The 26,120-nt window shown below is 47.7% G+C and overlaps 9 protein-coding genes and 1 non-coding gene across 10 annotated transcripts; 2 read left to right on the forward strand and 8 right to left on the reverse strand.

The window, feature by feature from the left end:
• Positions 1-136: 136 nt before the first annotated feature.
• On the reverse strand, positions 137-1,206 carry LY79DRAFT_562964 (thioredoxin). The gene is made up of 2 exons (XM_060558516.1): positions 1,077-1,206; positions 137-940 (listed from the first exon to the last, which is right to left on the reverse strand). Exons 1-2 carry the CDS (start codon positions 1,128-1,130, stop codon positions 485-487), a joined length of 510 nt encoding a protein of 169 aa, XP_060411044.1. The 5' UTR covers positions 1,131-1,206; the 3' UTR covers positions 137-484.
• Positions 1,207-1,823: 617 nt separating this feature from the next.
• Positions 1,824-3,567, reverse strand: LY79DRAFT_592555 (cytochrome P450; the record flags this gene model as incomplete). Its single annotated transcript, XM_060561437.1, has 5 exons — positions 1,824-1,986; positions 2,046-2,212; positions 2,273-2,587; positions 2,640-3,434; positions 3,514-3,567. 5 exons carry the CDS (start codon positions 3,565-3,567, stop codon positions 1,824-1,826), a joined length of 1,494 nt encoding a protein of 497 aa, XP_060411045.1.
• Positions 3,568-4,632: 1,065 nt separating this feature from the next.
• LY79DRAFT_562973 (FAD dependent oxidoreductase) lies at positions 4,633-7,097 on the forward strand. Its single transcript, XM_060558517.1, has 7 exons — positions 4,633-5,503; positions 5,563-5,843; positions 5,896-5,957; positions 6,046-6,124; positions 6,180-6,289; positions 6,345-6,569; positions 6,633-7,097. The coding sequence occupies exons 1-7, from the start codon at positions 5,102-5,104 to the stop codon at positions 6,773-6,775; spliced, it is 1,302 nt and encodes a 433-aa protein (XP_060411046.1). The 5' UTR covers positions 4,633-5,101; the 3' UTR covers positions 6,776-7,097.
• Positions 6,877-8,799, forward strand: LY79DRAFT_330167 (uncharacterized protein). Its single transcript, XM_060552492.1, has 3 exons — positions 6,877-8,120; positions 8,184-8,474; positions 8,538-8,799. Exons 1-3 carry the CDS (start codon positions 7,236-7,238, stop codon positions 8,742-8,744), a joined length of 1,383 nt encoding a protein of 460 aa, XP_060411047.1. The 5' UTR covers positions 6,877-7,235; the 3' UTR covers positions 8,745-8,799.
• LY79DRAFT_562975 (uncharacterized protein) lies at positions 8,762-10,990 on the reverse strand. The gene has a single exon (XM_060558518.1). The coding sequence runs from the start codon at positions 10,663-10,665 to the stop codon at positions 8,854-8,856; it is 1,812 nt and encodes a 603-aa protein (XP_060411048.1). The 5' UTR covers positions 10,666-10,990; the 3' UTR covers positions 8,762-8,853.
• Positions 10,991-11,621: 631 nt separating this feature from the next.
• LY79DRAFT_330235 (uncharacterized protein) lies at positions 11,622-12,325 on the reverse strand. The gene has a single exon (XM_060552493.1). It carries the CDS (start codon positions 12,181-12,183, stop codon positions 11,728-11,730), a length of 456 nt encoding a protein of 151 aa, XP_060411049.1. The 5' UTR covers positions 12,184-12,325; the 3' UTR covers positions 11,622-11,727.
• Positions 12,326-12,739: 414 nt separating this feature from the next.
• Positions 12,740-14,539, reverse strand: LY79DRAFT_672168 (uncharacterized protein; the record flags this gene model as incomplete). Its single annotated transcript, XM_060564014.1, has 1 exon — positions 12,740-14,539. The coding sequence occupies one exon, from the start codon at positions 14,537-14,539 to the stop codon at positions 12,740-12,742; it is 1,800 nt and encodes a 599-aa protein (XP_060411050.1).
• Positions 14,540-15,716: 1,177 nt separating this feature from the next.
• LY79DRAFT_521803 (Alpha/Beta hydrolase protein) lies at positions 15,717-16,592 on the reverse strand (the record flags this gene model as incomplete). The annotated part of the gene is made up of 1 exon (XM_060555382.1): positions 15,717-16,592. The coding sequence occupies one exon, from the start codon at positions 16,590-16,592 to the stop codon at positions 15,717-15,719; it is 876 nt and encodes a 291-aa protein (XP_060411051.1).
• A 621-nt stretch (positions 16,593-17,213) lies between these two features.
• Positions 17,214-17,314, reverse strand: LY79DRAFT_t203. Its single transcript has one exon. It is a non-coding gene; the product is annotated as a tRNA-Ser (tRNA).
• A 1,251-nt stretch (positions 17,315-18,565) lies between these two features.
• Positions 18,566-18,802, reverse strand: LY79DRAFT_672170 (uncharacterized protein; the record flags this gene model as incomplete). Its single annotated transcript, XM_060564015.1, has 2 exons — positions 18,566-18,658; positions 18,713-18,802. 2 exons carry the CDS (start codon positions 18,800-18,802, stop codon positions 18,566-18,568), a joined length of 183 nt encoding a protein of 60 aa, XP_060411052.1.
• Positions 18,803-26,120: the final 7,318 nt, after the last annotated feature.

Here is a 26,120-nt window from a genome sequence, read left to right on the forward strand (position 1 = left end):
GCCGAGGGTTGGCGGTGCTAGGGCTGTTGGTCATTGGAGCGTGGGATTACACATGGATAGAGCAAAGTCCGTCCATCCCCTGGGGGGGGGGAGAATAAAAATGCTGTACGCCTGCATGTTTTTCTCCAGTTGTTCTTGGCACGATTATTGAATCCAACTTAGACATGCAGCATTTAGAAGCGCCTCGTGGCGCGGCACTATATTAAGTAACAAGCCGCTTTTAATTGCATGAACTGCCCCTTGAGTGATACTGCTTCGTAATACTTCCGCAAAAGAATGCTAATATACAGTGGACGGTTCCTTGTCTTACAGCTCGCTCGCCCATTTCTGAAATCAATCTTGGTTTGGATGGAGAGGAAGTAGCTGGAGTATGGCAACGAAATGGACACGGACTTGATTGCGTCGACAGTTAGGGGTAAACTCGCCCTATGGAGACTCCTCTGTTAAGGTTGACTTATTCATGGCTCTGACCAGGTGCACCTCATTACTCCTTCTTTGAGCCTTGCCCTCCTTCGCTAGCCAAGGCCCGAACGACTGCTTGCAGGCTCGCCCTGTCCGCGCCCCTCACCCTTTCCACTAGGCCCTCACTACTCATGACAACAGTCTGTTTGGGACTGACGCCCTCCACCTTTACACCCTGGGGCTTGCCGTTTTGGAAGAAGACAAAGGTCGGCATAGCAGTGACATTGTACCGCCCGGCGACCGCGTTCACGTGGTCGACATTCACCTTGGCAAAGGCCAGGCGACCGTCGGAGGCGTGGTTATCGGCCAGCTCGGAGAAGATGGGCGCGATGGCGCGGCAGGGCGGGCACCAGTCCGCGTAAAAGTCGACCACGACATGTTTGTTGGAGGCCAGGACGGTGTCCAGCTCCGCGGTGCTGGATACCTTGAAGACCTTGCCCGACGTCTCGGGGATGGGCGAGCGATCCGCGAGCAACGTCTTGAGAGATGTCCGTCAGCAGATTTTCATGTGTGATGGCAGCACTGCCCCCGCCCGATGGAGTTCGTGATGAGGGACTAGGTAGAGGCATCGAGGCGTGGTCGCACGACTTGATGGCCTAAGAAATGCTACTTACGCGCGCGAGCATGAAAAGAGCAACTGCGATCCAGATGTATGTCGACCACTCCATCTTGGAAAGTCCGGTACCTCGCCGGGTTGGATCGAATAATGGTGATGGATGATGCACTGAGTCATCAACGACAATGAATGAGTTGAGTTACGTGATGTGAGAAAGCTTTACTGTAAAGGCGATAAGAATTGCCCCACATATATGCATTCAACGGGGGTATGCAATAAGGGCATGTAGCGGGGATACAGCTAGCAAAGTTACTGGCGATCAAATCTGGCAACTGTCACGACCTTATTGGTGGATTCGACAGTGCCATCATAGTCGGTTGTCGCTGACGTACTGGCGCCTTTGCGTATGCATTCAGGCCATGGTTGAAGAGAAGACCAATTCGGCAGTTGCTCTGCGTTATAACGTATTCTATACCGTATTAAGAGATTGAAATGTGGCACAGGACAGATGACGGCGTTACGTATCTGGTTTTACGTATCCTGATAATACATATATATGTACCAGGTGAACTGGGTTTAAAGCAACTATATCCGTCAATTGAAAACAGCTGTTCGGAGCGGAAGAACTTTGTATGTCTTAGGTAATTTCGCGGCTATAATATTCATAGCATTCTTTCAATATGTGGTTCCCCCCCACGTACCTAGATAACTTCAAGCCCATGCTTCTTAGCAAAGCGAAGCTTTTACGTATCCGGCGCCGAGACGCCTTGTCTCGCGCATTCCACACAATTCCTCACTTCCTTAATTAAGAACGCTGAACCGGCTTCAAGTAGACATTGAGCGGTTCTTTCTCATACACTATGTAGATCTTCTGCCTGGGAGCCCAATCGATACTGTCGTCGGCGATCTTGATGTCAAAGTTCCAGAGAACGCGGGCGAGAATGAGACGCATTTCGGCATACGCCAAGCTGAGGCCGTGCTCCTGTCAGTAACAATGGATTTCGTGTTCATGGGTCGGTCAACTCACTTTCTGCCGATGCAGTTACGGGCTCCAATGTGAAACGGCTGAAATGACTCCCTATCGTCGCTCTCGAAAGCTGGATCTCGCAGCCATCTTTCAGGATGGAAGCCGAAGGGATCGCGGAAGTTCTTCTCGGAGTGGTACATGGCCCACTGGTAGATAGAGACCGTTGTCTGGGCCTCGATGTTAGTCGCTTGCCTCTGCGATGCCCGTCGGTACGTGTGTAAACTTACGCCCTCGGGAACATAGTGGTCTGCAATATTCGCCCCCCCCTGGGGAACAGTACGGGGTAGACCGATAGGCACTGGAGGGTATAGTCGCAGCGCTTCGTCGAGACATGCGAGCAGATAGGTCAAGTTGCCAACGGACTGGAAGTCAATTTCGCTCTCGTCCTTGAAGGTCGATCGGATCTCATCCGTCAGTTTTTGGAGAGCGACCGGGTTCATGAGTAGGTAGTAAGTAGCACCGGATAGCAGAGTTGCCGTGGTTTCGGATCCGGCAACGATGAGGACGCTGCTGTTAGCCTTGAGATTTGCAAAGCTCATATTCTGCATCCCCGTTAGTCCATCTGGACCTTTGGAAACGTCCCGAGCCACATACCCAGTCCTCCTTTCTCCTCAGGAGGCCCTCAATCAAGTCAGGTCGCTCATGTCCGAGATCCATGCGTCGCTTCAACTTTGCCTCAGTGAGCTCCTCGTGCTGCTCCCTCCCGCGCTTCATTTTCTCAGGAACCATGGCCATCATGAGTCTCAACACAAATGGGTAGTGGGTCCCCGTCTGTACCACTGTGCTTAAACGCACCAACTGGAAAATTGACCTGACCCATGGGTGGTAGTCGGAGCTGTCTAGACATCCAAAAGCTTCACCAAAGGCGAGGTCGCCAATGACATCAAAGGTCGTGTAGTTGTACCATGCTGCCAAGTTCAGTGCCTTGCTGCCGCCCTGTCCATGCTCGTGGAGCCTCTTGATGAGCAGGTCAACGTAGCTCTTGACAATAGGCTGCTGGTAGCGGATGCTGCGCTCGCTGAAGCCATGCGCCAGCGCACGGCGTAGGTTGGAGTGCTCCCCGCGATCGGAATTGATAATATCGGACGGAGCGTTGGGAACAGCGCGATAAAACTTTTGCGATTTCTCCATTTCCACATCACCTTGGCCCTTGTGGCCCAAGATGTCTTTCCATGCGCGAGAATCGTGGAAGATCAGCTCGTCAGGTGCTATACGCACCACGGGGCCGTACTGCTTGTGCAGTTCGAGCACGTCGAAGGGGAGGGTTCCTGTTAGAAGCCTGTAGCAGAATGGCACGCGGGAGATTCGCATCCATGTCGGGCCCGGAAACTTTGCTAGAGGGTGAAGGAACAGGTTGTAGAAAGTACGAACGAGGCAGTAAGCGATTGCCTATCACGAGAGAGGTTCGTTAGATTGGGCTCGACTGCAGTCGTCGAGCTGTTTGATTGCCGGTTCAGGCTAGACTTACGAAACCAAGAGCCACACCGAGGACATTGCCTAAACCAAGAGAAAACAGCGCCATCTTCTTTTAGAGCTCTGAAGCTACGGAATGGGGCAGAGAGAAAAGCTAAGGACAGCGGGTTGAAACAGTGTGTCACCTCCCAAGTTTAAATACTACTTCAGCTGGACCCATCTAAACATACCAAGCTCACTATTTCGCTTGGTAGCTTGTTTCTGAGGTTAGCGGGGTCGGTCTCGCATTCGGGCTCGTATCTCTAGCCGTCCCGGGGTGCGCTATGCTCATCCATGTAGGAACAGGAGCCAAAGGCTGCAACGATTTGATTAAAAGCTGGTTCCAAACCGTGAATAGTCTGTCTACTATGACGGGAGGCTATGGCCTTTATGTAGGCGGGGTTCCTAGCCCTTTACTAGGCACATGCTGTTAACTCGAAACCTAGTGACGCATTACTTGGTCTATGCCGGGGGTGACCGTGACGGAAGTCAGGACGGTCGGCGGCCGGCGGTTCGTCGTGCAAGGACCGGTTCCATATCAACCCGCCGACGTGCCATCAAGTTGGGTGAACTGCAGATTGGACGATGTTGACATCCCCGAGACCAACCGCAAGGTGGAAAAGCCAATCGACACGAACAGCAATATCACAACCATGGTATTGAACCTCATGACGATGGCATGCTTTTTATAATTGCCGACTCTCGAGTCTCGCCAACGATACTTTCAGTCGTATAGCAGGGGTGAGGGGGGCATTGAGTTTGAGCCTCGACTATCAACCTCCATTCGTCTAAAGGTTACTTTTTTCACATATTCCTTTGTTCTTTGATCCAAGGTCGCTGCTTTTGTCAAAGCATATCACTTGGGTCTCCTGGCCACTGTCACGTACACCAATAGCCCAGGCAAGGTTGTGCAACAGCCCAGATAGCTCACCCCCCTTGAAGGCTATCGTGTCATCCGTCCAGCGCGAGATTCTCGCCGAACGACTGGCTAGCGAGCTTGCGGAGGCGTGGGCAGTTTTTCTTTATCGACCAGCCACAGTGTTTCATCGGGATTTCCCCACGATCCGGTCCGACCCGACGCATAGCATCCACTTACAATGTACTGCCAACAATTATTAGATAGGTAGATGGAACCCCCACATGTTAGCTGAAGGGCAAGCTTGTCAGTGTCGACTTGGTTGAATTAACGAATCAATGGCAAATTCTGTTGCCTTCCGCTTTCCTGGATCCATTCCTCGGCGCTGGAATGAGACCAACCTCTTCCCCCAAAAACATGTGTTCCACAACTGATGCATTAAGTGGCGCGCCGGCGCTTGCAGATCGGATCATAGACATTGAGATAGTCCGCTAATAGCCAGCCGCTGAGCTACGGCGCCAGTAGCTTTGACGATGGCGGGATCAAGAAAGCTTTGCCCGAATAGCAATCAATAAAGTTCATGGTCTGTTTGTTGAGAGTGGCACGACCCCCTCACTCGCTACATGTCTTAAACCTCTTCACTCGATCCATCACCACACGCAAATACACTGATACCCGCATTTGCCATCGCGCGACAATTCGGCTGCTTCTTAGTGACCGCGACAGGCTGCCTCCGGTGCTATAAATTATGCTCGACATTGCCATCATCGGCGGCGGTATCGCTGGGCTCACGGCCGCGATCGCACTTCGACGTGCTGGTCACCCCGTGACCATCTACGAGAAATCGGCACTGAACAACGAGGTTGGAGCTGCGATCAATGTGCAAACTAACGCGTCGCGCCCCCTCCTGGCGCTCGGTATGGACCCTGTACGAGCTAGGTTTGTGACAGCCAAGGGCAGCCGGCGGGTGATGGGGGACACCCTGCAACCAGTCCACGAGCTTGACCTGGGCGCTGTCGCCAAGAAGTATGGCTCGCCGTGGTACTTTGCACATCGCGTCGACTTGCACCAGGAGCTGAAGCGAATGGCGACGGCGGATGACGGGGGGCCGCCGGTTACCTTCAAATTGAGGAGCGAAGTCACGAGCTACGTGGGTACCAGCGGACTTGTGGACATGATGCCTGTTGCGCGCTGACGACAGCCACCCAGGACCCCGACGGGGCTCGGTTTACCCTCCGCGATGGGACTATCGTTTCCGCAGACCTAGTCGTCGTCGCGGACGGCATCCACAGCGGCGGGGTTGAAGCGATCCTTGGGTCGCCCAATCCTGCGTTTCCCGGGGCGCAGGACAACTTCTGCTATCGGTTCCTCATTCCGATGGAGCATGTGACGTCCGATCCGACAACGTCTGAGCTGCTCGGGGGCCCTGGAGAAGGCGTCAGGATGTTCCTCGGGGACGGGAAGAGGATAGTAACGTATCCATGTCGAAAGTTCGTCTGGCGTTTGGCCGTGCGTCAGGAAGTTTGAACTAATGCGAGGTAGCGGCGAGGTTCTCAACTGTATCGCCATATTCCATAATGAGGTCGGCTCATCTAGTAAAGAAGGTCAGCTCACACGGTCGCGGGGTGGAGGGGTCGCCATTGTTCGAGCAATAAACGAGGCGAGGAGAGGGAAAGCTAACTGGCGTCACAGACTGGCATAACTCGGTCGAAAAGTCTCACCTCGTGGGTCGCTTTTCCGACTTTCACCCCGCTGTGCTTTCTCTTCTAGAGTGGGTGCCTTCGTCTCGGTGTATTGATGGCCTCGATGAACCTGACAGCATGCAGAAAAGCGGACGAAGTCAAGCAATGGCCGTTGCTATATAGGGCCCCCATTTCGACGTGGAGGAAAGGCCGAATGATTCTCATTGGTGATGCCGCTCATCCAATGCTTCCCCGTAAGAGAAGACGGGCTTCCACCTTGCATGGTCTTAACCTACTGACTGATCACAGATCAGGGCCAAGGAGGCGCCCAGGCAATAGAAGACGGTGTTGCTCTCGGGGTTTGTTTTTCCAATGTCACATCGGCGGTCGAGGTCCCGGAGAGGCTCAAAATCTTTGAGGGGATCCGCAGGAACAGGGCCAGTGCAGTGACAGTATTCAGTAATGCGGCGCAGGACGAGGCAAGCAAGATCAGAGAGGCTGCGTCTGAGTTCGTCCCGGCCGATCGCATCCCAAGTGAGTCCTTCTCTTGTATCTTCGAATTCAGCTAGGTCAAGTTTGCATCTAACGTCGGGACAGCAAGCCCAGAGGGATTCTACGACTTCCACTTTGACTACGATATCTTGGAGGATGTAGCTCACCACATGAGAACGATTGATCCCCAGTTTAAGCTTCCAGAGTCGTTTCTTCGGTCGGGAGTGCCCAAGCTGGCGGTAGTGTAAGGAGGCGACATGGTCGAGTTGGATGCATGCAAATAAACCTACCGGTGGGCTAGCACGAATTGGCATTGGATACTGAATCTATCTATACGTATGAATGGGATCGATTCCACTCGACCGGGAGATGCATTCCTCTGGTGGAAGTTTGTCCGTCGTGACTGCGTCTTTTCTATCTCGCCGTAGGAATCGTGAGTGCGAGATTCGGGGAGACGGAGAGAGAGACGGAGAGAGAGACGGAGAGAGAGACGGAGAGAGAGACGGAGAGAGAGACGGAGAGAGAGACGGAGAGAGAGACGGAGAGAGAGACGGAGAGAGAGAAGGAGAGAGAGAAACAAGAAGAGGGCGGGAGGGAGAAATGCCGCGCTTGCCTTGGTGAGCAGAACAGCATCAGTCAGCAACATCAAAGGTCGCCGGGAGGGAAAGAGAGACCCTGTAAATCTGGAGTCTCGCCTGCCCCTTCCTAATGATACCATCAACATGGCGGGAAGCAGCGACTTCTGTCGGTTCGTCTACATCCTCCCCTCTTCTTTCTGTTCTTCTCTCTTCTCTATTGTCTCCTCCTCCTCCTCCTCCTCCTCCTCCTCCTCCTCCTCCTCTCCCCCCTCATCCTCCTCATCATCATTGTTATCAACAACATCGTCATCATCGTCGCCGCCAGTCACTTACCTACAAGTATGTTGCATATCTGGTCGTCAGAATCGAAGCCAACAACTCTTGCGCTCATGACATATCTCCACGCGGATACTATTATCGTTTGCAGACGCCGTTGTCGATATCAATGTTTCAAAGCGAGAAATGGGATGACGCTTCACCCGATGAGTCTCTCGATAGTCTTGGCGATGTTTATCAGGATGAGCACACCCGAAATCTCCATCCCGCGATTCTGGCCGCCATCATCATGGGATGCATTACCGGCTCCTTTGCTATAATTACATGGTCCCTAACCATCTTCACGGCCTGCTTACGCGCGCGGAGGCGCGCAAGCGACTTGGAAGCAAACAGATACTCACGTCCTGGCTTTGTCCAGCCAAACCGTCGGATTTATTCTGCTACCACCACCACGCCCGATGGATCTAGCGAGTGGGACACGGAAGACTCACAACCATCATCGACCCGTGTCGCGAGACGTCAAGAGCCCAGCGGTATTGCCATCACAGCCGCCGCTAAAGAACAGCACGATTTTCAAGGCTTCCCGACCACACTGTTCCACACGCCCGTTGTCCTGCTTGGCCCTCTTGCTGTCATACTCACATGTATGAGCATGATATGTCGATGCACTCGGAATCCCAAGCCTTATCAGGAACAAGCTGACCCTTTTGTCGAGCCAGGCGCTTTCACAGCGAGGCAGGTGAGGCTCATGGTCCGGTGCGCTTTGTTCTCATTTCCCACTATGTTGACCAGCCCTCCGCAGCTAGATATGATCCCCACTACGATGCACCGAGGAAACGGCCTAAGCAATGAATCTGCACCGTTGACCTCCGTTGCAACGTGTGCAGAACCATCTACACCTAGAATCGACTTCACACCCACAATCTTATCCATGTACGCTTCCCTCTGGATTTGCATCGGAGTAGTCGGTCTCTGCACCATCGCAAACGGTTGCTCGACCTGTGTCAGCCGTGGCGTCTGCTTTTGTTGGCCCAAGTCTGACAATCAGCGATGCCAATCTCTGTATAAGACCGACGATTCTGCCCACCAACACGTAGGCCATATTGTCCCATAGACGGCCGATATGGATCAAAATGACTGACAATTCTTGGCACAGACACTCGCCGGAACCAGTCGCGGAGCAAAGAACCCTCGCAAGAAGCCGATACTACTGGCTGGAGCCGTATCCATACCAGAGCAGGCAAGGGACGTCGAAGGAGCCTTGGGGCCCACTGCTCCTATACCTCTTCTTGCGTATACACCCCGGCCACTGTACCTGATCAGGGAAACGAGCCATGACTGTCTCGCGGCTACACTGGCATGATGGGCGTTAACATTGGGACATGCGAAGTGGGGGGAATGGATTCCAACACTGGTCTGGCTTTCTATTGTGTAGGCCTACTAATACACTTCAACAACCCCCTCTTTCACATCTATGGCTGCTGCTCCGGGAGATACATCCGTTGAACAGCGCGGTCGTGAGCCGCCTTCAGAAGCACCAGCTCGCGATCGTGCTTCTTTCGCATCTCCCTGGCTTCCAAAGGCAACATGGTCTCATACAGGTCCTTCCTGGCAGAGACTTCTAAAAGGCGTCCCAAGAAGACCACGTTTGCCACCCAGGCCGCCAGAAACATGAAAACGGACTCGGGTTTCTCAATCCACTTATCCAGTCCGAAATAGTCGACCACCAAGAGGAACAGGGCCAGCCAAAGCTGGGCGAGGGGCAGGGCCAGTTCGATGACGACCCATACCTTGGGACCAGGACCAAAGGGGCCTCTGTTCTCCATCTCTTTGTCATAGGCTTTGAGCTCGTCTTTCCACTTGAACTCAAACTCGTGGGCTGACTTCATGTCGGCAAGACGTAGGTGGTACGCCTCGGTGGCATACACGATGCGGGAGTGGCGCTCTTCGAATGAGTTCTGTGGTGCGGCCCATTCGGAGAACAGCGCCTCAAGCTCGGCCTTGGCCTCGCGGACGAGCCGGGCGCGCCTGCGGGGTGTGTCGGGCCCCTCGATTCTCCATTCTGCCGTCTTCGGTCGAGTGGGCGTTGATGATCTCAGAGTTGGTGATGGCGGAGGAAGAGTCTTATCCGTTTCTACCGTCGGTGGCCCTCCGAGGAAGTCTCCTGACTCGTACTCGGTCGGTTCCGAGTCTATCGGGAGTTCCTCTGCCTCCTCCTCGTCGTCTTCGTCTACCCAATCGCTTTCACGATCACTCTCGCCTTCGCCCTCGTCTTCATCCTCGCCCTCGTATTCGACATCATCATCCTCACTATCCTCGGCCATGAAACCAGACCGTAACCGGTACTGGTCCTGCTCGACACTCTCGCGCGCAAACATTTCACAAATCTGGACAAGCGCCTGCACACACCGTTCGTCGAGCTTGTCCCTGTGAAATTGCGTATCCAAATCCGGCTCCGGCGTCCTCTCGCACACCTTTCCTATGGCGTCGATGCACTTAGTCACGGCGGCGAACTTTGCATCCTGCTCCGCCATGCTCGCCGAAGTTGACGCAATCGCCGCACCCGCATGCTGCTTGGCTAGATCTCGCAGCTCGTCGAGCGTCACCTCAACAGTTTCAAGCATATCCGCCATGCCAGAGAAGCCCTCCTCCACCGATTCAGTGGGGCTATCAGGCTCATCTCTCTCCGGGACGGTCTGCGGAAAGGATGCAAAACACATTTGGGCGGGATGAAGAGGCGAAGGTGCCGTGTGAGGCCGCTTGGGCGAAGCCACGGTGCTGGGTGAAACGGCGCTCGGTGGCGAGGTGGGAGACATGACGCTCACTGACGAGCGGCGCTGGATTTCCCTCCAGCCCTCGACCATGCGTTTCATGAAATCGGCCTGATCGGGCATAATCTTGACAACCTCCTCGGCAGCGCTCGAGATAAAGTCGTCGGGCAGCACAGGGCAGGTGGATGCGCGGCGGAAGGGCGGCAGGGAGACGGCCGTTGAAGGCCGGCTGTTGTTCTTCTTCTCGGTGCGTTCTGACTCGGATATTGTGTCCAGCAACTGTTGATGCTGCTGGTAGGCGTTGACCTCATCGAAGAAGCTGCCTACGCTTTGTGATGACTTGCGAGAGGAGGTCGGAGTTTCGACTGCGGTGCAGCTCTCATCCTCGTACTCGCCTTCATCCTCCTGGTCGTACTCATCGCTTGAGAATGAGAAGTCGCCGAGCTCTTCAGAAAGTCGCCGCGGCAGGCGGTCGGGGGAAGCTGAGCGGGGGCTTGCTGGGAGGCCCCTCATTGTCGCGATGCGTTGTGCTGGACAAGCGCTATGTGCAGTGGGTTGAAATGTGCGTCGAGGTTAAGGGATGATAATTGCTGGCGGTCGAGAGGGTGTCTCTCGTTGGCGATCAATGAAGCCAAGTGGGCTTGCTGGGATGATGGGATTGCGGAATGCGGCAGGGGTGTTAGAAGGGGAGGGGCAGGATTGGGTCCCTTGGCGCGGGGTGGGAGTGGGCGCGGCGGTGAGTGAAAAGGCCGCACACGATGGTCAGACTGGATGGATGGATGAGCTTGTGCTGTGCCAATCCCTTTTTCTTTTTATTTCCTTTTTTTTTTTTTTTTTTACACTAAATGTACTGACGGTGAAGTCGTAATCGATTTGTCGAGCTCTTGGAGAGATCTATGACAAGCTGTGAGGGAAGATGGAACGAACTGTTAAAGCTGAGATGAAACCCTTTCGGAGGTAGGCCGGCGATGGCGGGGATCAAGGTTTTAGAACGAAAGGAAACGAGACGTAATCATGCAAGTTTAAAGAAGAGTACTGGGGCTAGAGGCGCGCGTGTAGTGACGAATAATACCGTCACATCTACGAGCTCTCTCTCTCTCTCTCTCTCCTCTCCGGTACGTCTGTCTGTCTGTCTGAACGCAGGGTAGAGGCTCGGAAAATAAGGCGTCACGGCTCGGTGGTGTAGTTAAACTTTGCCGATGGCGCGGGCACAGACGGGCGAAAAGGGGGGGGATCAAGTGTCGCGGAGGGGGTTTTGTATCACGAGACGGACGTTGGGACGATCGAGCGAGGCTCTGTCTGTCTGTCTGCGTACGTGTGCGTCGGTGTCAGTGTCAGTGTCAGTGTTCCGTGTGTGCGCATGCCTTGAGAACGGGGACGAATGGGCGAGGTATGCAACGAACCGAACCACAGGGGCGGGAAAGAAGGGGTCTGTCTATTTTGGGGAGAGGGGGGGGGGGGGGGGGGGTTGGACACGATGGTGGTAGGATCACGAGAAGCGGCGAAGGAGGTAAAAAAAAAAAAAAAAAAAAAAAAAGTTGGATATAATGGACAGGCGAGAAGAAGAGTCGCAGATTACGACAAAAGGCGACGGCGAGATACACAGAGCAAGAGAATGAAAGTGATGGTGAGAGAGAACCCGAGGGAGATGAAGGATGAGGCATAGCGCGGCTCTCGAAATGGGCAGCGCTTAAGTGGGAACGGGGAGGGGGGCAGGGCGGGTGATGTAAGACGGATATACGGATAGACAATATGCGATTTGGACAGACCCAGAAAGGAGCAGGGCATTATCGATCGGTATTGGCACGTGCGTGTGTCTTCATTCTGCAGCAAAAAGAAGGAAATGCCCTTTTTTTTTTTTCTTCCTTTCATTTTTTTAAATCTTCTCCCCTTTTGGTTCGGTCCTGGACCCCGTCCAAGTGCTGTCGACCCTTGGATACCTCGACCCTCTCTCCACTCTTTGTCTCTCTCTCTCTCTCGTCCGTTGGAGTCTGGGCCCTTATCATCCATTCTATAATACGATACTACCATAAGACAATATGTGTTGTTAACCCAAAAGAAGCATGGCCGGCCTCTTGATCATGAAATTTCCTCGTCCCGGGTCGTTAATTCTATTTGCTCGAGATATCGCACGCACTCGTCCGCTCGCTTCTCTCTTCCCGCCTGTGTCGGCGGAGAGGAGAGAGAAAAGGACGTCCAAATTCGAGACCTTCACCGACGTGACAGCGGTATCGTAGTCTGCTCCCTCCGGCGCGAGCGCATGTCAGTTTTTGACACCTGCGTTCCCCATAGTGCACGGCCCAAAGTTCACCTTGCATGAATGCCACGTCGAATTATTCCCTGCACCTGCAGCAAAAGCGAAGGGGAGAAAATAGATGCCCCCTCCCTTCAGCTGTGGGAACACCACCGCTGCCGCCGTTCTATCCCCACTCACCGCTCTCTTGCCCTCAAACCCAGCCACCTCACCGGACAAACCACCCGCGGCATGGATGTATGCACACAGGCTCTGGGTTGTAATAAGCGTAGGCAGGAGTGCGCAGCCGAGACCAGAGGACTCGCCGTGTCCGTCTTTCTTCTCCGACGGATTTCAACTGTAACCGTATTGGATGCCCAGTCCGACCTTCGGGTTCTCACCGATGGGACCACCGACACGCATCTTCTTGGGCGGGCTCACCATGTCTGACCGCATGTCCTGCCCGGGGCCGTGGCCGTTGCTGAACTTGCGCTTGTCCGTACCGCTCTTAGTGATGCCAGAGAACAACTTCGCCTGCAGCCTGGCACTCTTCTCCGCCGGCGCCGGCGTGCCGTCAGGCGACCCGGCAGAGCTGGCGACCTCGAAGCTCTCGCGCGGGTCGCGACGCAGCATCTCCGAAGCAGCCTGGCTGGCCTGGCTCTCATAGACATCGTCGTCGTCGTCGTTGCTGCCGCCGTTGGGCAGAGGGCGGCGGCCGTTGCGTGATGCACGTGATGACTGAGCCAGGAACGAGGTCGACTTGGCGACGGACTCGAGGGCCTGGCGCGCGAGCTCCTCGTTGTCGTCGGCCGAGATGGTGCTCTCGCGGCTCTTGCGGGCGCGCTCCTGGACCCGTCGCTGGATGGCCGGCGGCGGCGTGCCAGGAACCGTGTGAGCGTTGCTGTACCTGTGCCGAGGCTCGCTCTGCGGGACTAGATTCACCGACGGCAGGAGCCCCGACTGCTGCTCGTGGCGCTGGGCGCGTGACAGGGGTGTCGTTGGCAGCGAGGACAGAGACTGGGCGTTTCGCGTGTGCTTTGCAGGCATGCGGGGGGCGGGTCTGACCACCGTGGTGGGCGTCGTAGGCGCGCTGTTGTTGTTGTCCTGGCTCAGAGCTTGCAGCAGAGCCGCAATGGGCTCCGGCCCGTGGTCGCCGTCTACCCTAGCCTCGCCGCGGTTGGCCGACCGGGGCGTCTGCTTCGGGGTGGTTCGGTGAGCCGGCTGGGGCGTGGAGACGGTCTGCTGCTTGGGCGTCATGGCACCGTGAAAGATGCCGCCCGGGCTGCACAGCATATGAAAGTGCTCCCGATTCTCGCGGATGCGGTTGAGGAGCATGTCGCGCTCTTCCGTCAAGGCAATGATTTCCTCCTCCTTTTGTGAAATGACCCTCTTGGCCATCTTGACGCGGCGGGCGAGAGCGTCGTTCTCGTCCATGGCCTCCTCGTACCACATCTTCATCTGGAGGTACTTCATCTGAGCGGACTCAGAGGCGGCGCTGAGCTCGCGGACGGCGTGGCGCGAGTATTCGGCCGTCCTAAGGGCCTCAATCTCCCGTCGGGTCATCTCGTGCTCCACAGCTGCCCGCTTCGCATCCTCGTCGGCCTGGAGGCTGAGCAGGTTGTACTGTAGCTTGTGGTGCGCGGCCTCCATCTTCAGCTTGGCGTGCTCGGCGATGCTCGCCTGCATCATGGCCCGTAGTTCGTCGGCCGTCGCTTCGAGAACCTGTTGGGGCGCCGGGGGGACGTAGTCCGTGTGGAGGCCACCGTCGCGTCGGGGAACAGAAGGGTTGAGGCCGGTGGCGGGCGGCGAGACGAGAGCGGAGCGGTGGGAGGCGCCGTATGCAGTCTGGAGAGCGCCGTTGGCGGCGTGGGCAGCAAGCTGCGAGGAGGGAGGCGGTGTCAGGGACGAGGGAATGACGGCGGAGGAGCCCAGACGGTCATCGTTGACTTCTGTCTTGAATGACTGGCTGGGGTCGATGGGAGAGACGGGGACTTCGGTGGATGGTAGCGTGACATGCGGCGAGTTCAATGCTAGGATGCCATTGTCCTGGGGCGTCGTGGGCTCGTCGGCGACAGAGCGGGTGTCGGTCGGGGTGCCGTTGGGCTGATGCTGCTGCTGCTGCTGCTGGGCACCGGCATCGGAGTGGGCAGCCATGGTGGGGGGCGAAATGCGGAATGGGCGAGCAACGAGCGACGATGTGGAAGCTACAACGCGCGGTATTGGTGGTGGTGGTAGTGGTGGTGGAAGGTATTGATGGGAGATGGGAATGCGTCGTCGTCAATTGTAGCAGAACGAAGCGCGGGGCATGTGCGACTTGCTTGGATGGGTGCGGAGACAAGAATCGCGTTAGGTACCACGTCAGCGGTGGGAACGAGGAAACGTCGATTGGTTGAGAGAGAGAGCCGGGGGCGGTGATGCAGACAGAGGGCGAGAGAAAGGTGAGAAGGCGTTGGATTGGCCGTTGAGATATAGAGAGAGACCGAGGTGGCGGGGAGGGGGGTAGGTAGAGGAGCAAAGGCCTCTCTCTCTCTCTCTCTCTACTCTCTCACTCTCTCACACACTCTCTCTGTGTGTATGTGTGTTTCCGTGCTCGACGCCTTTGTCTACGGACGGGATGGCTTGTGTTGTTTGTGGTGTGTACGTGTGTGTGGGTGTTTTTGTGGGTGTGTGTGTTGTAATGGGTTGTAATGGTAATGGTTGACGGGCGGTTGCTGTGGGAGCAAAGATAAACGGAGCATCGGAACCAAAGGAGAAAGAAGCACGGATGCACAATCAGTGCATGTCCGACTGGGCTGGGAGGGCTGGGAAGGAAGCTACACACTACCTACACTAGAACGGGGGGGAAGCTGGCCTGGCCAGGATGGGGAAACCACCACGGGGCGAGGGAAAAAAAAAGGAAGGCTGGCAATGGGTGGTGGGTCAGGCTGGAATGGCGCTAAGCCGTATCTGGTCTAGAGGTGGGCTCGGTGAGCCTGGTGAGCCCGGTGAGCCTGGTGAGCCCGGTGAGCCTGGTGAGCCCGGTGAGCCCTATGAGAGGCGAGAAGCACGGCCCCCGAGACTAGGAAAGGACAAGCTCCCTCATTGGTTTCCTCACCGAGGCTTCTTTGTGTGCCCTCCCAGAGCCGCCCCCTTTTTCCATTGCATCCATCCATCTCACGAAAAAAGCCGCCAGAGGCTGGGGACGGAAGCCGCTGGCAATCGCTTCATGACATCCAACCTCCAAATGCCCTGATCAAGTAAGGATTGGTGTGTTTGAAATTTTTTCACTACTACTGTGGGAGATTACAGTCGGCCAAGGCAGGCTCGGCTCGCTGGACTTTTGCAATCAGAATCAGGCCTTGAGATAGTCCAACAACACCTCCTTGAATTGCCCAAAGTTGTCGACAAACGGCGCGTGGCCCGCCTTTGGAATCACCTTGAGCTCAATCTTCTTGTCTTTGCCCGCCGCCTTGAATCCCGCCTCGACCTTTCCCCGCATCCCCTCCATGGCCTGCGGCAGGTTGGCGTCCTTCTCGCCCACTATTAACAACGCCTCGTCCACCCCCGAGCCTGCTCTCTCGAACAGCGGGCGGATATCGAACTTGTCGCTCTGCAGCGCGTGGCAGCACGATTGGAAGCCCTCGACCGTGGTCTGGTTCATGATGGCCCGCGCGCGGCTCGCCTCGTCCGGGTTGGCCTTGACCCAGTCGGCGCCGAACCAGCGGTCCATCGTCTGCTCGACCTGCTCCTGCATGTTGCCCGCCTCGCCCGCCGCCTTGGCCCGCACGCCGAACGTGTCCTCGACGCCGGCCAGCTTGGGCGACGAGCTGATGGTGTCGCAGATGACCAATTTGCGCACGATGCCCGGGTACTTTGTGACGAAGTAGAAGCTCGTCGCGGCGCCCATCGACACGCCGACCCACGCAAACAGCCTGTCGACCTCGAGCGAGGTGACGAGGAAGTGCACATCGTCGGCCATCGTCTCGAACTCGGTGTCGAGGCCCTTGGGCGCCGACGACTTGCCGTGCCCGGGCTGGTCAAAGCGCAGCGTGCGGAACCCGTTGTCGTGGAGAACCTCGACGACGCGGTCCCAGAGCGCGAATGGTGCCGAGAGCGGGTTGGCCAAAAGAACGATGGGCTTCGACTCCGGGCCCGATAGGTCATACGAGAGGGCCCGTCCGTCTGGGAGTGTGACCTGCTGCGGCTGTTGTTGCTGTGTGGATGCCATCGTATTTCGTGACCCCTCTTTCTGCCTGAGCAATGGTTTTGGATCAGTATTCACTGGCTGAGTGGAGATTAAGGACGAGGGAAAGAAAGTGAGGTTCGACTGTTTATCGAATCATCAATTGCTCGATAAAGGAACTGGCAGAGAGAGAGATGGAGAACGAGAGCGAGGTGCTCTGTAGTATCGACGGGACGAACTCCATCTTTTGCGACCTCTCGAGGCCTTCACGTCATCATCATGTGACGTCGCGGGGTCGGATCGGAGGGGAAGCTTCGGGAGCTGGCGATGGTGGGGAGCTCCTGCCCGGCATCCGATGCCTACCTAGGTAGCTAGGTAGGGTGAATAATTGCTCCCATTAAGTACGTACCCCGAGAGGTCAGATACGGTACGTTCCTGACTTGCTTGCTTGCTTCTCTGTCTTCTGTGGGCCTGTTGGTCAGTCCGTCCATCCACACAGACGGTGGCCGACGACCAACATAGGTATATATACCACCAGCATGTGATAGATACTACTACATACATGCAGGCACATCAGCCCGTCAATATGTGGCCAAACTTCAACAAGTCGAGAAGAAGAGGAAGAAGAAAAGGAGGGGGGGGGGGGGGGAGGCAAAAATCGTGGTACGTCAAGGACAGGATTCGAACCTGCGCGACCGAAGCCACTGCCTAATCTGGAATCAAAGTTTGATAGCAGGGCAGCCCATTAACCACTCTGGCACCTTGACTAGTGGCTGATTGTTGATTTCCACCACAACGATGTGATTTATCTAAGCAAACTGTGAGGCCTGTAGCACATTAATGCGAGTGGTCCATCTGGGAACGGCGACAACACCATCGGAGGCTCTGGTGCAGTGGATAGGACGAAAGAAAAACGCATTTGGCGATTTGAATCAGCTGCACACGCTCTGGGGCGTTTTCACGGTGTAGAGAAGAAACAAGACAAGTTATCGGAAGAGAGTACGGAGGAGCCCGTCAATAGTATTGTCCTAGAATGCCAAGACCACCCTATGTCAAGTGGCAAGGATAATTGCAGGGGCGCACACCAAAAGCAATTGTAGCCAGCATTTTACACCACCAAGAGCCCTATTGCCAGCCCTGTTACCAGGCCTTTACAGTGGTAGCCCGGTCGACTTACTAGGGCCCTAGTTCGGAAAAGGAAGATGGTTAATCCAGCAAGTTTAATTGGCCAGATTCTGGTTCAAGTGGGCTCAAACCTATGGGGCAGTCTTGGCATTCTAGGACAATACTATTGACGGGCTCCTCCGTAGCGACCAGAGGGAAAACCTTTGCTGGCCCGTCGCATTGAGCACCCGTTGTCCTGAGATCCAACGCCACCTTGAGACCAGGATCCCTGGTTGATGCCGCAGAGCAAAGTAACTGTGCAACACCCAGTCCGACATGCCTGCTTTGGAGCACATAGGTACTTGACGTAAAACCCAGCACATACCCACCAAGACATGTCTACAACTGAAAAGCACTTCTATCCTACTAGCTCCAGCTACAAGACTGTCACCAATGCTTCCGGGAGGAACAGGCAGTGCCTGCACGGTCCCGGGTGAGCGGCCTGGTCGCCGTTGCGGAGAAAGCAGCCCTCCATCCGCTCAACCGAGGGATCGACCCAGAGCTCCGACTTGACGGGCCCGAAATTCGAATTCGAGAGATGCCTCCCCGGTTACCGGAAGACAGTCCTGCAACTCTTGCTGATCCTTGCGGGCGTAGAGTAAAAATCTCCCATAAACACTGTCTGTCCAACGTCGTTTCACGTCCCACCGGGAGCATGGCCTCTGTATCAGCACGGGCATCCGCTTCGCCGTCACTTGGAGGTGCTCATGGGACACGGACCCGAACGGATCCGCACCCGCGGGAGGGCACGTTACTTAACAGGACTTGGCCATTATCCCGGGCGTCTTGTAGTCCAACACCTCGGCACCTTGGAAGACGGGGTGGCTCACTTTGCAACCGCTTCTTGCCGAAGCCTACGACCAGGACGGAGCTATCCAGCCTTGCTTGAGCACGTTCGCCCGCTGGTGCCTCCAGTCGGCGACCGCGACGACGCGCCACATCAGGTCCTGCTCGAGGTTGTTCATTTAAAGCCCGGCGAGGAACGCGTCGTCGTCACCCACCAGCTCGGCCGTCTCATGTGCCAACCCAGAGAGCGCGGGCCACATGTCGCTCGTCTTTGTGAGGTTGAGGCACGTGTACTCTCTCCTCATAGGTGAACAGCTTGGGGGTAGTAGTCTGGCCACGTTAGTGATGTCGTACAAACAGAGCGCAGTAAGCCTTGCACGCTTTCCAACTTTTTAGGCAGCCAGGATTTGTGCTTTTCAAGCCACCTGTATTTCCTATCACACCTTCGGGCCATAAGCACCAAGCGTAAGGTGTGAGGTGGCTATTAGCAGTCATTCTCGGCTCAGAGGCACTGCAGCCAAGTCGGTGCTTCCATCGCTACTTGGCGGCACGGCGCGGTTTGACCTCTCCGATTCGAAATCGCCGTTGTCCGCAGCAATGCAGAGCTATCTAAATTCCAGGAATCTATACTGCGGCAGCCAGCAGCATATATTCTAAAGTCCAGATAGCTCGAAAGTCGGCGCAGTATCTACTTGAGCATGTTTAATTACATAAGTTGTGGGAGCAGCAAAGTGAGGCAATACCGTTGTATTGGCGATAACTGTGATGTGAAGCTAACTAGGAGTGGGCTGCCCGCAGTGGGCAGAGGCTGGCCGAGAAGGAGGTGGAGGTGGGTCACGTGACCCATGGGCTCCTCCACTAACACTCCCCCTCAGGCTCTGCCAGCCTACTCCTGCATATTATAATAATAGTAGTAAATAATTACTTAACCTTAAATTCTCTAAATCTAAGGAGTTTTTAAAGTATATAATAACCTTAGTAAAAGGCTAGTAATTTACCTATTAGTCTAGTAATAATTTATTTATATACTAATAAGCCTATATAAACTATAAACTATATAATCTATTATCTATATAATTTACTTATATTCCTATATAACTTATTAATCTAATTTATTTACTATACCTAGTAGTCTAATAAAATCCTTATGTTTATTTAAGGCTAGTGCCTTTATAAGGCTATTAATAGCTATCTTAGTACTATAAATAAGTTAAAAGGTAATATTTTTATAAGTATAAACCTCTTAGATTATCTATTTATATTAGATATTAATACTTTAAGTTTATACTTTATTAAAGGAATTTATAATATTAACTATTATATTAGTACTATTAGTAAAAAGAATAATTAAAGTATCTAGTAGTTAGCTAAAAAGCTATTTAGTATAGTAATAAATCTACTTTATAGTAATTACTACTAGTATAAAGTTAATAAACTCTACCTTAGTAAAGCTTAAAGTAATAAAGGTCTATTACTTAGACTTCTAGGCTACTAGTAAACTAGTAAAATAAATAATATAACTACCTATAGATACCTATAATAAGTAATTATTAGTAAAAGAAGTATTTACTATAGTATAAAGGCTAATATTAGTAAAAAGGTTAAGTTTACTAAATAAGATACTATAATAAGTAGTACCTTTAAGGTAGTAAAAAAGGTACTTAATAGCTACTTAATAGGTAAATAATAGGCTAGTATTAGCCTAAGAGAGCTTACTAACTATAAAAGTAATATCTAGACATATACTAGTAGCTAACTAGTTAAGGTAGCTAGTCTATTTAATATAGAGTTATTAGTTAGCTTTAGTATAATTATCCTTATTCTAAGTAATAAGAAGGTCTTAGTTAGTAGGTAATAAGGTTTTAACTAGCTAAAGGTTAATATAACTAAAGTAATAAAGTATACCTTTAGTATACTTATATTAATTAATATAAATCTTATTAGTAGTAGAACACTAAATCTAAAAGCTAAGAAACTAAGAGGCCTTACTAAGGTTCTTTAGTAGGTAGACTTTAGTAAGTATATTATATACTTTCCTAGTTATCTTAGTAGTAGGTATAGCTACTATATTATTATTAATATATATTAAGGCATAGGTATTAAGGTCTTTGTTATAGAAGAGGTAGATCTCCTCTTTAATTAGCTAGAAGCTAATTTTCTCTATTTTACCCTTAATAAGTATAAACTACTATAGTAGTAACTTATATAGACTATAAAAGGCCTTTTAAAGTAACTAGACCTTATTATTAGTAGTAATATAACTAGTAGGTTATTTAATATAGATATTAGTGCTAGTAAGAATAAGGGCAATAAAAAAAGCAGTATTAAAGTTATATATCTTATACTTTAATCTATAAAGAGTAATAATAATAAAAAAGAAGTAAATAGTAGTAGTAGTAGCTATAGCTATATATACCTCTTATAATAACTAATTACCTTACTTAAAGTTACTATAGACTACTTATTAGGCCTTAAAGTATATAATTTTATTATTTATATTAGTTTTAATATTAAATACCTATTTACCTAGTAGTACCTTAGCTCTAGTTAAGGGGTTAATAAAGGTATATACCTTCTTATTATTAAATTATTAAATCTTAGTATTATAGGCCTATTTCTAATAGTGCTAGTGTAGGCCTTCCTTTGCCTTCTTAAAGGTAGTAAGTATATTATAACTAGTAGGTAGTACCTTTAATAATATAGCTACTATAAAGGTGCTAATAAAGTAACTTTAACTATCTTAGTGTACTTAAATATTAGCTAAAAGATATATTTTTTTTTTATAGTTTTAGATACTTACTATCTTATAATAGTAGCTAAGTAGCTTTACTACACTAGTATAATATAGGTAACTAGTAGTAATATACTTAGTAGTAGATATAGTAGTAAAGGCCTTAATAATAAGGTCTAGCTTATTCTTCTCTATAACTAGAGGAAGATAGTTAGCCTCTTATTAAATAACCTTATAAAACTTATTATTAGTAAAGTTATTATCTTATTTATTTAGGTGTTTATTTATAGGCTATTTATTAGTAAGTAATAAAATAAGTATAGTAGTGTTCTCTAAGAGTAAAGTTATATAGGTAGTATTATTAATACACTTACTATTAATAGTGTTACTATTAGTTTAGTTAGCCTACTAGTTTTATAGGGTCTTAGTAACTAGTAGGTAAGAATTAGGGACTTAGCTAGGAAACTAAATCTAGAGGTTAAGCTTATTAAAGAGTACATTATAGTTAGTATTTACTAGGATATTTATATTAGTAATAAGGTAAAGAATAGTCTTTTTTTTCCTTTTATAAAAATAAATATTATAGTAATAAATAACTTACTTTTAATTAAGAATATAGATATAGTAGATATAACTATATAAAAAGCTATAGCTAATAAGGTAACCTTTTATTATATAGGGTTCTATTTTTATAAAATAAGGGGGGCACTTATTACTTTTCTTATATATATATATAATATAACTAAAGGTACAAAGGTGTTTAATTTAAGGAGGTTCTTAGTTAGTATCAAGGTTAAGCTTATAGGTAATAATCTTATAAAGGCTTATTTTACCCTTAGTTAACTATAGTAGTAGGTTAAGGATCTAGACTATAGTGTTAAGTATATAGTCTTAGAGATCCTTTAGTAGGCTATTATTAATAAGTAGAGTATAGGTAGCCTCTATAAGGGTATAGCTAGTATATTTAATTATACTATTTATTAATAAAGTATAGGTAGTAGTTAGGTAAAGTTAAGTGCCTTTAAAGAAAAGGTTATAGAGTACTTTCTTAAGCTTAGGTATATTATTATATATTTAACCTTTAATTAAGAGACCTATTATATTAGTAAATATAGCACTAAACTTCTTAATAGTATTAAGAATAGGTAATTAATTAGGACACACTAGGAATTAATATAGATGCACTAGCCTTATAGATGTACTACTATTTATACTTCTAATTAGTTTAAAAAAAAATTATTAGTATAACTAAATTCTACTAGACCTACAGAAGGTAGCTTTTTTTTTTATCCTTTTTTATAATAAGGTTAATTTATTTAACCTTAGTTTTATCTATACTATTTACTTATAATAGCCTTATAATGTAGTCTAAGGCATAATATATAACCTACTTACCTTCCTACTATAGGTTATATCTTAAGAGAGTAACTAGTAACTAATTATAACCTACTAATATTATCTAGCTACCTACTATTATCTTCTTCCTCTAAAAGTAGCTGTCCTAGCGTTAGCTAGTTCTATAGAGCTAGTAATCCTAAGGGGCAGTATAACCTTCTAGCTAAGCTCTTATTAAGCTTACTATAAGATATATAACCTCTTTTATACTATAAACTATATTACCTTAGTATAAAGCTAATACTTTACCTTACTTAATATTTCCCTAAGGGGATAATAAAAACTTAGTAGACTATTCTCCCTTAGCTTTCTTTAAAGTGTAGCCTTCCCTCTTATAATAAATAGTCTTAGTAACCTTCTTATCTTACTATATAGTAGTTTAATCATGTCTTTAACCTTGTTTAATAGGTTATTAGGACTAATTAATAGCTAATAATAGTACTTTTTTAATAACAAGAGTATACTTATTAATAGTAAAAATAATAAGGTCCTTAAGCTAATTTACTACCTTATTTACTACTTTAATAATAATCTTCCCCTTAAAGTAAAGCCTTTTTTTAAACTATAGCCTCTTACTACACCTAAAGTAATAGATCTTCTTGTCCTCTTATAAGTAAAATCCTAAATCTACTAATTCCTAGTAATCTAAAATAAACCTTTAACGCCCTCTTTAATTAAGTTAATACCTTTGTAAAAGCTAATAGATTTAGTATTATAAAGTATAGTAAGAAAAAAGTCTATAGCTATCTTAAGTAATACTACCTCTAATATAATTAGTTTAGTAACCTTAAACTACTAAGGGGTAATAGTATATAATAGTATATAACTTAGAAATATAGTTATTAATAGTAGGTTATTATAGAGGCCTAAGAGGAAGGTAAATAGCTATTATATTATTATTTAAAAACCTAGTATAGTTAGTATAACTATAGCTTTAGCCTTAAAGCCTTTATATATCCTTTTTATTATAGGCTTACTTAGCCTATAATAAATATAATTAATATAATAAGCTAATAAGTTAGTATCTAGGTATATAATATATATACTATTATTTAAGAGTAGTTCCTAGATGCCTTATTTACCTAATAAGATATTTATAACACTAAAGCTTATATAACCTAAAAGAAGCTAGATAGCTATTTACTAACTATAGCTTTAATTAAGCTATTTAATAAGTAAGATATCTTATATATAGTAAAGTAAGTAAATAATAAGCCTAACTACCTTATTAGCCTTGTCTAGACTTTTCTTTATTATCTTTAAATATAGAAGTAATTCCCTAAAGTAATTAGTTTTAATAATACCTATAACACTAATTACTTTAAACTTCTACTCTTCTAGGCCACTAGATAAACTTACCTTAGATCTATTTATAACGTTGTATTTAGCCTTATTAATAATAAAAGGCTAAAGGGTTTTTAGTTTCTCTTAATAAGTATCTACTAACTTATAGACTAACACTTAGTCTATTACCTTACTATTATTATTATAGACTATAATAAGTAAATAAAGGCTATACTAAATAAGTAGTTCCTAGGGGCCTAGTAATAACTCTATATTTACTATATTAACTTTAATATTATACTTAAGGCTAAGTAGAAGTAGCTTAAAGACTTTACTTATAGTAGTAACAGTAGTAGGTCTAATAATAAGGCCTATTAGTAAATAATATAAGTAATAGCCTAGCTTAGTAATAAGGACTAGGCTTATGTTAATACACTAGTAGATACCCCCTCTTATATATATTATAAGGTCTTTATAATATAAAAGCTTATTATTTTTACTAAGACTAAGTATACCTTTAAAGAAGCTTAGACTAAGCTTTATAAAGAGTTTATTAACTAATGCCTAATCCTCTAGTACTTCTATATAATATACTTACCTTTAAGGGTATAGTAGGCTTACTACTTTATCTAAAAATACTAGAACTTTAGTATTTATATTACTTTTAGTATAAAGTTAAGTAATAATAATATTAAAGGCTATCTCTTAAATAGTCTTAGTTACTTATATTAACTTATTAATATTATATAAAATATAATTAGTAACTAGAAGTTATACTTTAGATAAGCTTATACTAAAGATAAAGTCCTTAGAAGCTAGAAGTATATAAGTACTTACTTTAAGCTCCTTAGTAAACTTTAGATAATACTTTCCTTAAAGTATTTAGCGTTAATTAGAAAGTAATACTAGCTAATAAAGAAAGTAATACCTTCTATTAAAAGACTATTCCTAGACCTTATTAGAGAATATAGTCTAGACTATACTATTTTAACTAAGCTTAGTATTCTATACTACTATAAGATCTTTACTAAGATACTTAATTTAGTAGCTTTTAATAAGTAAAAAGTATACCCCTAGTAGTATCTTTAAGAAATATCTTCTTTTAATCTATACTACTAGATCCTTAATCTAAAGATTATAATATTCCTCTATAGTAGGCTAAAGAATATAGTATAGCTTATCCTATTATAACTATCTTTACTAGGAGAAGGCTACTTAATAAGCTAAACCTATACCTCTAGTAAAAGCTAAAGTATAAGTAGTAAAAAGTAAAGTTACCTACCTAAAACTAAGAATAAGTTAATATTAGCTAAATCTATATAAGATCTAAGTTAACTAAGTTAAAGCTAGATTTTTACCTTATCTTAGTAATAAATAAGAAGCTAGTCTAGTGTTCTTAGTAGAGAAAGGATAATAAGGAATTATATAAGTAAATAGCTACTTTAGCCTAGTATTTAGAAGACATAGAGTTAGTAAAAAATAGTTAGTAGTAATAATAAATCCTTATAGCTATATTATAAAAAAGTAGCTAGGTAGTAGGTATTTTAATTATAAAAAAGGTTACTTTTCTTAGGGTAAATAAGAAGTAGGCTTAGTAAAGGGGCTCTTTTTATAGCTATAAGAAGTAGGCCTAGTAAAAAGGGTAACCTTTATAGCTATAGGAAGTAGGCTTAATAGGGGGGCTCTTTTTATAGCTATAAAGTAGGCTTAATAAGGGGGCTTTTTTTATAGCTATAAAGTAGGCTTAATAAAGGGGCTCTTTTTATAGCTATAAAGATAGTGCTTCTTATAGAGGCTATTTCCTATAGCTATAAAAAGAACCCCCCTTATAAAGCCTATTTCCTATAGCTATATAGGTTAATTAGTTAATAGTAGAATAGAATAGTAGAATAGCTATATTACTATAATTACCTTTACTGCCTTTATAGGGATATACTATTTTTTTAAACTAATTAGAAACACAAATAGTAGTGCGTCTATAAGGCCAGTGCGTCTATATTAATTCCTAGTGCATCCTAATTAATTACCTAAGAATAACCTTATAGTAATAGGTTTTTAATAAAGTAAGCTAGTAATAACTACTATAATAGTTAAGAAAGTAAAGGGTATATTATATACTAAGTTTAGAAAAAGGTTTAACCTTAATAAGGTTAAGATAGATTTCTTTACTTATAAGGGTAAAAGGCAACAGAGTATTATAGCTAATAAGCTCT

The sequence above is a fragment of the Colletotrichum navitas genome, assembly GCF_030913465.1.
Source record: "Colletotrichum navitas strain CBS 125086 chromosome Unknown LY79scaffold_60, whole genome shotgun sequence".
NCBI classification, from domain to species: domain Eukaryota; kingdom Fungi; phylum Ascomycota; class Sordariomycetes; order Glomerellales; family Glomerellaceae; genus Colletotrichum; species Colletotrichum navitas.

Bases quoted from the DNA above. Each gene is read 5' to 3' on its own strand.
- LY79DRAFT_562964 (XM_060558516.1), bottom strand. From the start codon at position 1,130: ATGGAGTGGTCGACATACATCTGGATCGCAGTTGCTCTTTTCATGCTC. The intron at 941-1,076 runs GTAAGTAGCATT...ACATCTCTCAAG, and splicing joins CTCTTTTCATGCTCGCGCGC to ACGTTGCTCGCGGATCGCTC.
- LY79DRAFT_330167 (XM_060552492.1), top strand. From the start codon at position 7,236: ATGATACCATCAACATGGCGGGAAGCAGCGACTTCTGTCGGTTCGTCT. The intron at 8,121-8,183 runs GTGAGGCTCATG...AGCCCTCCGCAG, and splicing joins GCGCTTTCACAGCGAGGCAG to CTAGATATGATCCCCACTAC. The intron at 8,475-8,537 runs GTAGGCCATATT...TTCTTGGCACAG, and splicing joins ACGATTCTGCCCACCAACAC to ACACTCGCCGGAACCAGTCG.
- LY79DRAFT_562973 (XM_060558517.1), top strand. From the start codon at position 5,102: ATGCTCGACATTGCCATCATCGGCGGCGGTATCGCTGGGCTCACGGCC. The intron at 5,504-5,562 runs GTGGGTACCAGC...ACAGCCACCCAG, and splicing joins GGAGCGAAGTCACGAGCTAC to GACCCCGACGGGGCTCGGTT. The intron at 6,290-6,344 runs GTAAGAGAAGAC...GACTGATCACAG, and splicing joins CGCTCATCCAATGCTTCCCC to ATCAGGGCCAAGGAGGCGCC.
- LY79DRAFT_562975 (XM_060558518.1), bottom strand. From the start codon at position 10,665: ATGAGGGGCCTCCCAGCAAGCCCCCGCTCAGCTTCCCCCGACCGCCTG.
- LY79DRAFT_330235 (XM_060552493.1), bottom strand. From the start codon at position 12,183: ATGGTAGTATCGTATTATAGAATGGATGATAAGGGCCCAGACTCCAAC.